A 14,451-nucleotide genomic window follows, 5' to 3' on the forward strand; every position below is an offset into this window, starting at 1 on the left:
CAGGTTTTAGCGATTGGTGGGGGTCTCAGTGCTCAGACCCCCACCAATCCAAACATCTGACATGTCTTTATGACATGTCACAAGTTTGTCAAACATTTAGGTACACTTTAAGGCCCATTCACACGAACGTGCAGCACACGGATCCATTGATTTCAATGGGGCCGTTCACACATGCATGAGTTTTCACGCAGCGAGAGTCCGCTGCGTGAAACTCACTATATGTCCTATAGTGGTGCGTTTTCACCCACCTACACGCCCATTGAAGTCAATGGGTGCGTGAAAAACACTCACTGCACACAGATGCACATCCGTGTGCGGTGCGCGATTTGCGGATCAATGCAATTGAAAAATAATAGAAAAAGAATGATGTGCTTTGGAAGTGTGTGAATATCGCGTGCCACTCGCAAAGCACACCGCCGCATACGCAACACACGGGCCAGATTCACGCGCGTGAATCTGATACGCTCGTGTGAATATAGCCTTAAGAAGGACCTGTCACTAGGTCATATAAGTTTAACTGGTTATCTGACCTGAATAGCGCGGTCTCCTTGATTCCAGCGCTGTTTTTTTCCTGGACTCTCCCCGTTCCGGAGATATGGCCCACTGCTGTGTTGGCTCCCTATATGCTTTTATTGCTGCAGTTAACCAATAGGGTGGAGCTTCCCTGCCTCTGATGCTGACCAATCAGCACAAGGCAGCTTGACAGTATTTCACGCCCTGTTGGCCAACTACAGCAAATAAGCATATAGGGAGCCACACGACAGTGGGCCATATCTCTGGAACGTAGGGTCCAGGGATAATAGAAAAATAGCACTGGAATCAGGGAGACAGCACTATCCAGGCCAGTTAACCAGTTCAAGTTATATGAGCTAGTGACTAGTCCTCTTTAATAGAGTAATAGCAATGTATAGCGTTAAAGAGTTTTCCTGGGATTTTATAAAATCAGCCATGTAGACAACACGTCCAGGGTGTACATAATATTCTACCCATCAATGTGTATCCACTTTTCTGATGTTCGCTAAATCCACCCTTGCTCTGAAAAAAAACAAAAGAATTCTACAAATGAATTTGGCTAAATAAAAAAAAAAAGATCAAAAAGGTGGCTTTGTCCTATTTTCGTCTCAACATCCGAGCAGTACTTTTCCTTCAACTGAAATCCAGTGAGAGCAACATCGCTGAAAGAATTACTGGCAAGTAAGCGTTTCCCTTCCCTGGAGAATTACAGCTACAGGCTACACTTAACAAAACACAGAAAAAGCAGACACGGTTTTTTCATAAGACTTCATCGAATAAAGAATCTATAGTCTATAGGTGAAATTAGGCAGCTGGCTATGGGACTGTGGCGTCCTCCTGTATTAGATCTGCACCCAGAATATAGGTTTTTGACATCTGGAGATATCACTAAGGCATCATTTACGAGTGTAATATACGCGCGTGCGACCCACGTGCTTTTCACGCGTGTCATACGCACTTATATTACTCTATGGTGCAGTGCAGACAGTCCGTGGGTTTTGCGCAGCGTGAGTGCGCTGCGTAAACCTCACGACATGCTCTATATTTCAGCATTTTTCGCGCATCACGTACCCATTGAAGTCAATGGGTGCGTGAAAACCATGCAGGTCGCACGGAAGCACTTCCGTGCGAACTGCGTGATTCGCGCAACAGCTGTCAAACTCTGAATGTAAACAGAAAAGCACCTCGTGCTTTTCTGTTTACAAACATCCAAACGGAGTGTCAAAATAATGGCGGCAGCCGCGCATCATACACGGATGACACACGTAGCTGTTAAGTGCATTTTGCGCACGCAAAACGCAGCGTTTTTTTGCGTGCGCAAAACGCACACGCTCGTGTAAACCAGGCCTAACAGCTAAACCCCTGGTGTCCTGAACAAATGTTAAATCTCGGTAACAAATGCATTATCTTCTCCTAAAAAGTATCCAATAGTTGACCCAATACCAGGGGCGTACAGACAGCAGAGGGCCACAGGGCAAGGATGGCATATGTCGCTCTTCATTATCTCATCATAGGACACCCCCTTATATCTGTTTAACAATCCACCAGTGAATGTGAGCTTATCAATTCATTAGCTCGGGCCCTGACAGTAGGAAGCCGCTTTTAAAGTTGGCTGTGGACCCCTTTACCTACTGGGCCCCTGTGCAGAGTCACAAGAAGAAAATATGGTATGTCCGCCCCTGCCCCACCCAGATTTTAGAGCAAGGAGTATTATTAATACATATAGGTGGAGGATACATTTTAGGAAGTGCAGTGGTGATTTTAGGGATCGCCAATAAGTGATCACATCCTGAGCCGCAAGAGAAGCTCAACACCTTGCCTAGTCCTTAGAAGACTAGCAAACAATGGAAGCAAGTGTGCAGGGGCTTACATGAGGATCTAATGCTCATGCAGGTGTTGCCTGGCATAACAGTTGAGGAAATGGTGAGGAAATTTCCCCCCTTTGTTATTGTAATACAACTGAATCATTTCCTGTATAAGGCCAAGCACCCCAAATGTTTCTAGTAAACTTTCTTTGTATTCAGCAGTGTCTTACTTCCTGCACGTCAGGTACGTTGATGAAGAAACTACATGATGCTATAATATCCGACCCATACATACATCACGAGCGGAGAAATGACTGGAGGGGATAGTGTAGTGTTTGGGTAGTTTTAAACATCTGAAAGAGGAGGATTCCTTCAACAAGGAAACAATCTTTAATACTTTGGCTGTTCATGGTGTATAGGGGTTCCATATAGAAGTTAGGTTCGTGTTGTGTGTCATTTACTCTTGAGATAAGCCATTAAAGTGTCATGTTATAGATACTAAACACAGCAAAAGAAAATAAAGACAGACACAAAGCCTATGACCCATTCAGTAATATTTAGACAATGGTGAGAAATATTTATAAAATGACACTCCAAGAATATCCCAGCGTCTCCAAATCAAAGCCCGGTCCGAAGACTTTCAAAGGGTCTCCGAAAATATTAAATTACATTTAACACACTAGTCACGAAGATCTCTATGCAGTGATTCCCAACCTTTTGCTCATCCGGAGGACCCCCTAGTTCTATCAGAAGCGTCCTGCCACATGGACATCACACAGTCCCTCCTATAATGCTGTATAACATAGGAACTGACCACAATGTGCACTGGACTTGCCTCCATACAATCACTATTAAATGGCTCAGACTTTTGTCAACACCATGCCAAGCATTTATGAACATGAAGATCAATCCGCCGTTACCTGAGTTTGTTAATTATAGTTTCATGCCAGGGTACCACTGATTGGCATCCGCAGACCTCTGCTTGGAAAACACCACTCTATGTAGTGGTTTAGTCACTGCGAGCAGTTGCAAATACTGCCGTGCAGCACCCATATGACCCATATATAGAACCATCCAACACCACCGTGCAGCACAAAATACTTGCCTAGCGGTGCCAAACAAATACCATAATGTAGTGTAGTGTAAAATACTCTCCAGTGGCGCCAAACAAATACCATAATGTAGTGTAGTGTAAAATACTCTCCAGTGGCGCCAAACAAATACCACAATGCAGCGTTACATATCTACCAACAGTGCCAATACTGCATAGAAGCACAAAGTACATCCCAGAAGTGGCAACCACATTATCCCGATGAGTGCCAGACACATTGCCAACCATAGGAACCAGCCACATAACCCCTGTAAACGCTAACCACATTGCCCCATGAGTGCCAGCCACATTGTCCTATAAGTGCCACCCATAATGCCCCCGTAAATGCCAACCACACTGCCCTCATAAGCTGCAATGCCCAATAATATGGCATCTAGTTTACCTTTCAAGGTTCTTTCCTGCTCACTGTCTGTAAGTCCTGCTTTGTTGCCCCCTTCAACTCAGCTGCCAGCGCGGAGCTGCTTCAGTACACCTTAGCTAGGCGCACATTGGAGCTGCTTACCGGCTTAACGTGCGTCAAGATGTCGTTATTTAGAGTGCCCAGCCGCCCCGTAAGCGTTAAAGCTAGTGTATAAGAAGAAGTTCTGAGAACCTTTATTTATACACTTGTTTTACTGCTCATACGGAGCCGTCGATGCCCGGTACAGGCGAGGACTGGTGCTCCTCACACTTTGAGAAGTGCTGCTCTAGAGGTGGTCCACTCAAAGAAGAGTCCAAAATACATAAGGTATAGGGGAATTAAAAACCTGTCACAGAACATCTGGTCTGGATAACGGGGTGGTCTTTTGGTGAGGTTTCACTGCATAGTATTCTATATCCATTCCTCGTCCACTGATGCTCTCAATGTCAACAAATAGCACCCGTGGAAACCCGAGATCAGAATATACGGCCTCTTCACACCGCAGTATTTAGGCCAGTAATTTGCACTCGGAGCGGAACCTACATAGAGAAAACGATAATACAAAGATTTGTACCTGTTCGGTGTGTGTACCCACTCCTGGCGTTGGCTTACAAATACTGATGCAAAATACTGACCTAAATACTTTTATGTGAACGAGGCCTAAGGGTTTTTCTAGTTTTATATAACGCGACAATTTTACTATATTTCAGTTCCAACATTTTCAAGACATTTGTTTGCGGTCAGAAAATTGGAACAATGGGCTCTATATTTCTGGATTTCTGTTGGTTTTCTACTGTATCTGTGTGGCACCAATTTGCGCACACGTTTTATTGCTCAGATTCCGTGAAAATCCACAAGAAGAAAACACCATTACAAGCCACTTTACCAATGTATTGTCCTATAGAAGCAAGACTTCTAGACTACGATGCCACACAAAGTCGCCACACAGGACACATGCAGGGCATATGGGTCTTTATTACCTGTAGGGATTTCTGCATTGTGTATAAAACCTAAAGTCCAGAACACAATCCAAACATTACTCTCTTTTCAAGGGCAACCTTATCGTCTGCGTTGGTACCTCCTTATGCCTTTGTTTCAGACTTGTATCCGTAGTGAAATACGAGCACCCTAAAAGTAGATGCTCCTCAGCCGACGAGGGATTACAGCGGCTCACAGCACAAGATAGGAGAATGATAGATAAGTATATAATAGCACTTGTTCTAGTTTCATGCCTCAACATTATCCACCGGTCTTCTATAGGGCAGCTATTGTGTAATTAGGTTTATGTGCTGTGAAGTGCACGTTGAATTGGCAGACAAGCCCTTAGGTTAAGAAATACAGATCTTATTGTATCCGAAAATGGGTGTGACAAATTGTGTATTAGTGCGAAAACTACAGCAAGAAGCGCAGAAAACTCAGACAGACAATAGCGTTGATATAAAGTTCAATTGTCACACAGCACAGAGCCGGCCGTAGTATCCTGAGGTTCCAGTGGCATCTAATGCCAGCTACAATCACAATAGTAAACTATACGGCAGCACCAAATAATCGACATAAATTGTGTAGGCTCAGCACAGTCAACACACTGCTAGAACCCAGCCAAAAAATAACGAAGGTAAAATAAATAATCCCACCCTGATCTCTGTCCTGGTTCTTACCCGCACACAGAATGAGGGTATTGTACTGCTGTGCCCACACTCTCGTGGTGTATGACATCATACAACGCTAACCTGTCTGTCAGGTATGGGCTTGATGTGGTTACAAAGGAAACAATTGACAATGACTTGTTGTTGGTGAACTTGTGGCAACTCCTTACAAGTCTTTGTGGCGTTCACAATATTGCTGATGCCCATCGCCACAGGCATATTAATGAAGAATTACGTGGGTGAGGGAAGATTTCCAACCTCAACACAATGCTACTGTGTTTTCATCTAACAATCATCAATGCGCCAATGACAGGTTGGGTGAGGTGGTCAACAGGAGACCTTTAACTTCTCATCTGTCAGATGTAGCCATGCCAATGGGTTTTACGCTACTGGCAGGAACTAAAGTTGCTCATACAGGTTTTGAAAGAGAATCTCCACAACTATGATCATTCTTGTACGGTAGCAGAGGTGTTGTAATGTGTATGATGAAAGAACACGCATCTCGTGTTGCGGTGGTGGAAATAGTGAGATTATGATGGAAGCGTAGTACTTGTAGTGTATCACTATACCGTATCTAAGTCTGGGTACCGGTCTGCACGGCAACCTTGATGGTCAACATCTGCCTAAAACAAAAATGGTGCCCATGTATCAATGTGCCATATTTTAGAAGATGGCAGGTGTATGCTCTCATAAGATATGTGGACTAATAAACTATTTTTTGGGTATTTGCCAATGTAGATCTGTCAAAAGTGACATCACACGGCAGAGAGAATTTTCGCTGCGTTAAGTTACGCGAGACATTAAAGAATATGGCGCACAGGCCAGCGACAATTATAATGCTCTGGTACCTACAAGCGCCAGTATTAATTTGTGCCCACCCCATTAACTTTCTGTGAAGACATCAGAATGCCAGGCGATAGTTTGTCACTGAGTTACAAGTGTGCCCCACACCACAGCACCAGGTGGCATCACACCAGCTGGACGTGTCACTCCTCATACCTGAGCGCTCCTGTCAGCCGGGGGCTTCATCACTGCTTGTCTGAAACTATTATCCACATAGGACGCCATATTTCTCCCTCCAAGTCCCGGGCTTCCCGCACCCTGGCACCGGGCACAGCGGGGTCTCTTGTAGGGGTGAGTGCCCCAGGCGGGCTCGTCCGTCCTGCCGGCTGAAGAGTACAGAGGAAAATCCAGCAGAGAAGCCGCCACCAAGAAACACAGAAACTAATCCGAGAGTTGTGAGCGCTATTGTGCGGCGGCCGCTGTCATAGAACAGCGGGCACCTGGACAACGAGAAGTGACGGCTGGTCACTCATACACACTGGGGCCGGCACATGCCCCCCACAAACACACAGAGGGGGCTCAGCACTGCAGCCATGGTGAGAGGGGCACACAGGAGCATCACACAGGGCAGGAAGAGGGTGTGGAAGTAAGATGGGAAGACCTCCTCTTCCTTCCCCTTCCTGTCCTCCTTACTGATCTCCTTGTGACTCTCTACTGCCACCTAGCGCGTCTCAGGGGCGGTGCCCAGTGCTCTTGTGGCACAGCAGCAACCAGACAGGCGGGGCAGGTGCTGGGGAAGTGCGGGCGTCAATCACATCGTCCGCCTCATGTAACCCGGTCATGTATGTGCCTTGTTATAATCATTATTATACCACCTATATATAAATATAGCCATTATTATACCACCTATATATAAATATAACTATTATTATACCACCTATATATATATATATAACTATTATTATACTACCTATATATAAATATAACCATTATTAGGCTGGGTTCACACGACCTATTTTCAGACGTAAACGAGGCGTATATATGCCTCGTTTTACGTCTGAAAATAGGGCTACAATACGTCGGCAAACATCTGCCCATTCATTTGAATGGGTTTGCCGACGTACTGTGCAGACGACCTGTCATTTACGCGTCGTCGTTTCGGCAAAGAAGTGCAGGGCACTTCTTTGCCACGTAATTTGAGCTGTTCTTCATTGAACTCAATGAAGCACAGCTCAAGATTTACGAGCGTCTCAGAGCGTCTCAGACGCCTCGTAAATTACGAGGAGGAGCATTTACGTGTGAAACGAGGCAGCTGTGAGGGTATGTTCACACGTAGTGACCAAAAACGTCTGAAAATCCAGAGCTGTTTTCAAGGGAAAACAGACCCTGCTTTTCAGACGTTTTTTGACCAACTCGCATTTTTCGCGCCGTTTTTCGCGCCGTTTTCGTGGCGTTTTTTACGTCCGTTTTTGGAGCTGTTTTCATTGGAGTCTATGAGAAAACAGCTCCAAAAACGTCCAAAGAAGTGTCCTGCACTTCTTTTGACGAGGCTGTATTTTTACGCGTCGTCGTTTGACAGCTGTCAAACGACGACGCGTAAATAACAGGTCGTCTGCACAGTACGTCGGCAAACCCATTCAAATGAATGGGCAGATGTTTGCCGACGTATTGTAGCCCTATTTTCAGACGTAAAACGAGGCATAATACGCCTCGTTTACGTCTGAAAATAGGTCGTGTGAACCCAGCCTGAACAGTCTGTCTTTTCACACGTAAATGCCTCTCATCGTGTGAACATACCCTTATACTAGCTATATATAAATATAGTCATTATTTTACCACCTATATATATATAACTATTATTACACCTCTATATAAATATAACCATTAATATACCACCTACTGCTATATATAAAGCTGACCATACCCGTATGACCTTGCCCCTGCTGATCAGTGTCCTGTCATTAAAGGGGAAGTCCATCTTATTCTCTGACATGTTAGGGTATGTTCACACACAGTGGTTTCAGACGTAATTCGGGCCGTTTACTACTCGAATTACGCCTGAAAAAACGGCACCATTACGACTCCAAACATCTGCCTATTGCTTGCAATGGGATTTACGGTGTTCTGTTCCCACGAGGCTTAATTTTACGCGTCGCTATCAAAATACGGCGCGTAAAAAGACGCCCGTGAAAAAGAAGTGCAGGACACTTCTTGGGACGTTTTTGGAGCCATTTTTCATTGACTCCATTGAAAAACTGCTCCAATAACGGCCGTAAAATACGCAGCGAAAAACGCGAGTTGCTACAAAAATGTCTGAAAATCAGGAGCTGTTTTCGCTTGAAAACAGCTCCGTATTTTCAGATGTTTTTGAGTTTGCGTGTGCACATACCCTTATAGATACATGCAATTAATTGGCTGGTTAATGGGCTAAACACATCAGCAGAACAAATCATGTTCTGTTACATTGTATCAGTGCAGGTAAAATATATCTGCCTGGGGTCCAGGCTGTTAAGCTCACAGAGGATTGTATAGACTGAATGGAATTGTAACAAACCCACAGGTGTGAGAAGTATTTGGTTAGGACAGGTTGTCACATGGATACAAACATGAAGGTTTACATTCCCTCACAGCAAGCAGAGATTTTGAAAATGGTGAGGAATTTGAAACACAATGTATATTAGGAAGCTGTAGAATTTTACATTATACAAATATTGAGCTTTATTTACATAAGACCGAAAAACCCATTTAAGGCCCTGTTCACACCACGTTGAGGATATAGTCACACCGCATACAAAAAACGGCTGTAAAATACGGAGCTGTTTTCAAGGGAAAACAGCCTCTGATTTTCAGCCGTTTTTTAGGCGTCTAGCGTTTTTTGATGCGTTTTTAGCGGCCGCTTGTGGAGCTGTTTTTCTGTTGAGCCAATGAAAAATGGCTCCAAAAACAGCTCAAGAAGTGACTTCTTCTTATGAGGCTTTTTTTACGAACCGCCGTTTTCCCATTGAAATCAATGGGCAGATGTTTGGAGACATTCAACCTCCGTATTTGTAGCCATTTTTCGGGGCGTTTACGGCCCAAAAACGGCTGAACATAGGCCGTGTGAGCATACCCTTAGTGTATCATCCGGAGTTTTTCTGCGGAAAGTCTGCAGCGTATACGCAAGATAAATTGACATGCTGCAGATTGGGAATCCGCATAGCAGGTCAATTTCCACACATGTTTTCTGCAGATTTTTTCCGTAGCGTGTGGATGAGATTGGTTAGATCTCACCTACTTTGCTGCTACTGTAATACGCAGCCCTTAGGCCTCATGCATACGACCGTATTTTTTTTTTACTGTCTGCAAATACGGATCCAAAGTCATCCACAGGTCATCCACAAGTCATCGGCATAGATGGCACGCTGTCCGCAAATACGGTCCATAGTGCATCCGTAGTTCATCCGTGTTTACGGATCCGCAAAATAAATAGGGAGGAATCTTGGGTATTTCCCTGGCGCCGCATAGCAAGGGTTCTGCAATTATAGACAGCTACTGATGCACCTTCATAGCCGTCCGCAATTATGGAGGTGCCCATAGACATCTATGGGGAGTCCATGCCATAATTACGGACAAGAATAAGACATGTTCTATCATTTGCGGATCATTTCTACGGCACAGACACATATCTGTAAATATACGGAAAGGTGTCCATGACCCATAGAAATTAATTGTTCCGCAATTTTATCCATAATTACAGATGAAAACTGCGGTCGTGTGCATGAGCCTTAGCGTCCCTTTGACCTCCGTTGGGCTGGTGTACGTTGGTATACTTTTTTATGTAGGTATAGAATTGTAGAAGTAGACTCCACTATGCCATAGAATGGGATCCTGCAAAAAACGTATACCACATTGTATGTCACTGGCATCTGTTAAACATGTATACATTCGAGCGTGGTATTGTAATCTGATGCCACCGTTGTAACAAGTCAGTTCGTGAAAATTCTTCCCTCCTTGATATTCCACCATCAAATGTGAGTGGTACTATTGCAAAGTGGAATCGTTTAGGAACCACAGCCACAAAGTGGAAGATAACATAAAGTTACAGAGCAGGGTCGCCGAGTGCTGAGGCGCATAGTGCATAAAAGTCGCCAGTGCTCTGCTGACACGACAACTGAAGAGTACGAAACCTTCTCTGGCATTGACATCCGCACAAAAACAGTGATACGGGAGCTTCATGTCATAGGTTTCCATGTCTGAGCTGCTGCAGGCAAGTCTAAGGGTATGTGCACATGATAACTGTAATTACGGAGCTGTTTTCTCCTGAATTTCTGACGTAATTGCATGTACTCGCGTTTTGTGGGGCGTCTTTTACGGACGTAATTTGGAGCTGTTCTTCATTGGAGTCAATGAAAAACGGCTCCAATTACGTTTTAAGAAGTGTCCTGCCCTTCTTTTGACGAGGCTCTAATTTTACGCGCCGTCTTTTGACAGCGACGCGTAAAATGACAGGTCATCGGCACAGTTCATCGTAAGACCCATTGAAAGTAATGGGCAGATGTTTGCCGACATATTGGAGCCGTTTTTTCAGACGTAATTCGAGGCGTAAAACGCCTCCATTACGTCTGAAAATAGGTCGTGTGAACCCAGCCTTACATCACCAAGCACAATGCCAAGCATCGGATTGAGTGGTGTGAAGCACGCCACCACTGAACTCTGGAGCCGTGGAAACGTGTTCTGTGGAGTCACGAATCACTCTGTCTGGCAGTTTGATGGACGAGTCTGGGTTTGGTGAATGCTAGGAGCACAAGACCTGCCTGACTGCTTTGTGCCAACTGCAAAGTTTGGTGGAGAAGGGATAATGCTATGGGTTGATTTTCAGGGGTTGGCCTAGGCCTCTTAGTTCCAGTGAAGGGAAATCTTAATGCTTCAGCATGCAAGACATTTTGGACAATTGTATCTTTCTACTTTGTGGGAACAGTTTGGGGAAGGCCCTTTTCTGTACTAGCATGACAGTGCCCCAGTGCGCAAAGCAAGGTCAATAAAGGAATGGTTGGGTGAGTTTTATGTGGAAGAACCTGACTGGCCCACACAGAGCCCTGACCTCAACCACATCCAACACTTTTGGGATGAACAGAACAGGGATTGTGAGCCAGGGCCTCTCGTCCAGTGTCTGACTTCACAAATGCTCTACTGGATAAATGGGCAAAAATTCCCACAGACACACTCCAAAATCTTGTAGAAATCCTTCCCAGAAGCGTGGAAGCTGTTTTATCTGCAAAGGGGGACAAACTCCATATTAATGGATATGGATTTAGAATGGGATGTCATAAATTCTCCCGTAGGTGTAATGTGTAGGTGTCCTAATACTTTTGTCCACATAGTGTATGTTTAAGCTGGGCTCTCATGTCGTATTTTAAATGCATATTTTGCCACAAATCGCAGCAAGACTGCGTTATTTACAAAAATCGTGGCAATAAGGTGCGGCTTTGCCTCGACTCGCGCCAAAAAACTCATTTAAACCACGACCTGTGTACCCGGCCTAAATGAAAATTGGATATAACAGGTGTAAAAGAACAAATTCAAACAATATTTCTCAACAACGCGGCAAACGAAAATAGGCAAATCTGAATTAACAATCAACTGAATTTGCAGTTTGAGCTTTTAGCAATTTCTTAAATCCAGAAAGCATCTATTCTGTGACTTAAATGCATCCCTGACATCTGAATAGCTTTGTAAGAACCCCATGTAAATGCTGCAGAAATTCCATTCAGGTGTAAGGAACAAAGTATTATGTGTGATTAAAACTCTGCTAGTGACTGGACCTGGAGTACTGGCAGATTATAAAAAGCTGTGTGCCACCCTCTTATAGAAACAAGCCAAGTCATGACGGAGGAGAACATACGATGGTAAACGGGTGAAACGGGCCTTGAAGACATTTCCTCTCATGGGGCAGAAGGTCACCGCTGTCCATCCTTGCTGTGCAAAGCAAAACACAAGAGGAAAAAACGGAAACAAGTGCCGCTAACCAGTTACTTCTGCCTACAGCCAAGCTTCTGAGAAGTGAAATCCATGCTCAGAAATCTGCACACCACAAACACGCACACAGACGGTGTATTTCTAGACCTGTAATCCTGCTGCTGGTAATCCATCCCTTCAGCCTAACACAATAAGATCTACTTGTCACAAGTGCTTAACATCTTCCATAATACCTGACAGGGCCACTTATATGTCATGTGACAAGATTAACCATGTGGGGCCCATAATAGGGGAAATCGAAAACTTGCCTTTTTTGGGTGAAAGATGTTTTTTTCTAAAATCGCAGCCAGCCTGGCTTTGATATATTTTTTTTTTTGCATCATTTAGGCCAGGATCACACAGTTTTGATGCAGTTTTTGTGGCAGTTTTAATATAAACACAGAAGTGGACCCAAAATAAGGGAGATGCATCAATCCTTTTTTTATGCCTTTTCTTCCTTTTGGATCCAATTTTGGACACTGGCCCAAAAAACGGGGCCAAAAACTGCGTCAAAACTAAGTGTGTGATCATGACCTAAGTGGTGTTTTTGTCCTTAGACCTCCATTGGTTTTCTTTTCTCTTAAAAAACAAAAACGCATGTGTCAATGGGGCAGATTTACTGGTGTTTTATATGCTAGTTTTAAATTTCTGCTCTACTGTAGTAAGATGCGATAGATTTATTAAAAGGCGCATGTCTCTTAATAAACCTGTCGCATCTCTCCGCCGTGCACCAGGATTGTGGCGTAACAATTGTAGTCGCACTGACGGGCCCCATCCCTCTCACCCTTCCGGTCAGATATAAAATAAAAACATTTACTCACTGCTTCCACTTCTCCCCACATTTCTTCTCAGGCTCCCACGCCGAGCAGCATCAGGACATTATATGCGACGCAGGCACGTAGCACACATCGTCCAGCATCAGGATGTTGTGTGCTATGTCACATATAACGCCCTGACACTGCCCAGCGTCAGGAGTGTGTATGCGCCTAATGTGGGAGCCATAGAAGATTCGGGCGGAGAAGCAGGTGAGTAAATATATATTTTTTTCATTTATTCTATATTATTTTAATGTCTGATCATGGGGGGGGGGTTGTACGGGCCTGGCACATGGACTGTCTGTACCCTGTTACGCCCTTGGCCACATAGTGAAATTTGGCGTAAATAATAATGATATAATAATACTAATAGAAAAGTTGCGTAAACGGGCTGAAAGTCAAAATTGTCCTACTTTTTGAGTTGTTAGCATTTTTCTACATATTGTGTTTTGCGTTTTTTTATAGCATTTTTTAAAGCATATGTTGCAAAAAGGAATCTTTGCATCCCATGATCTTTCAATCACACAATTTGCAATGTAAAAATGCCACCTTAGATAAATGCAGGTAGTAAGACACACTATTTTGAAAAACGGCACCAAAATCTCAATGAAAAAAAAGCATGTATTATTTTCCAAAAAAAACGTTCGTTTAAAAACGCCAGACAAAAAAGTATGAAGGAGGCATAAGACGGAAGAATAGTCAGACAAAAGTTAGACATTTTTACTAGCGTGTCTGCTTTTTTAATTCCTTCAACAGAAATTAAATTTCTGTAGTACGGTATGTTCACACGGGTCGGATACGCTGCGGAAAAGTCTGCAGCATACCTGACCCAGAACCCGCAGGAAATTCCGGATGAAAGTCTGACCAAATCGTGTTTGATTTGGTCTACCGATTTTATGGCCGGATTTTCCGGCAGGGAAAAGAAGTGATCTGTGTTGAGCCAGCTTTCTGGGTGACATTGCATACTATGTGTTCACTGCAGTGGTCACATGGGATGAAACGTCATTGCAGGAGGCCGGCAGCAAAGAGACCCGACAGGAGAGCCATCAGACATCGCTGTAAGAACGCCAGGGGAGCATGGGCTTTAGTTTTAACTTGAAATCCAGTAGTGCTTTTCTTTTTTCTACCTGCGATTTTTGCTGCTGAATCGCAGCTTTTTTCGCTGATGTTTGTTGCAGACTTTAACTTCTCCATTGAATTCTCAACAAATACGTAACCATAGATATAAACATAAATTGATATGCTGAAGATTAAAAAAATCTGTACCGCAGGTCACTTTCTGGACGAAAATTTTCTGCAGCGTGTGGCTGAGAATGATTAAATCTCATCCACTCTAATACGCTGAGGATTTTCCGCCAGAGAATCTGGACTGAAAGTCCGCAAT

At 44.0% G+C, this 14,451-nt stretch overlaps 1 protein-coding gene across 7 annotated transcripts in view; it reads right to left on the minus strand.

Moving 5' to 3' along the window:
* The window catches only part of RAPGEF2 (Rap guanine nucleotide exchange factor 2), a 310,680-nt gene extending 303,780 nt beyond the window's left edge, over nt 1-6,900 (minus strand). For 4 of the 7 annotated variants that reach the window (XM_075860288.1, XM_075860291.1, XM_075860290.1 and 1 more), the window contains exon 1: nt 6,475-6,900. In XM_075860288.1, coding sequence (XP_075716403.1) covers nt 6,475-6,543 — 69 coding nt within the window. In that variant the 5' untranslated portion in view covers nt 6,544-6,900. The remainder of the gene's footprint in view (nt 1-6,474) is intronic. The other 3 variants (XM_075860289.1, XM_075860287.1, XM_075860286.1) reach the window with 1 other exon arrangement.
* Nucleotides 6,901-14,451: the final 7,551 nt, after the last annotated feature.

Source organism: Rhinoderma darwinii, chromosome 1, assembly GCF_050947455.1.
Source record: "Rhinoderma darwinii isolate aRhiDar2 chromosome 1, aRhiDar2.hap1, whole genome shotgun sequence".
Classification (NCBI taxonomy): domain Eukaryota; kingdom Metazoa; phylum Chordata; class Amphibia; order Anura; family Rhinodermatidae; genus Rhinoderma; species Rhinoderma darwinii.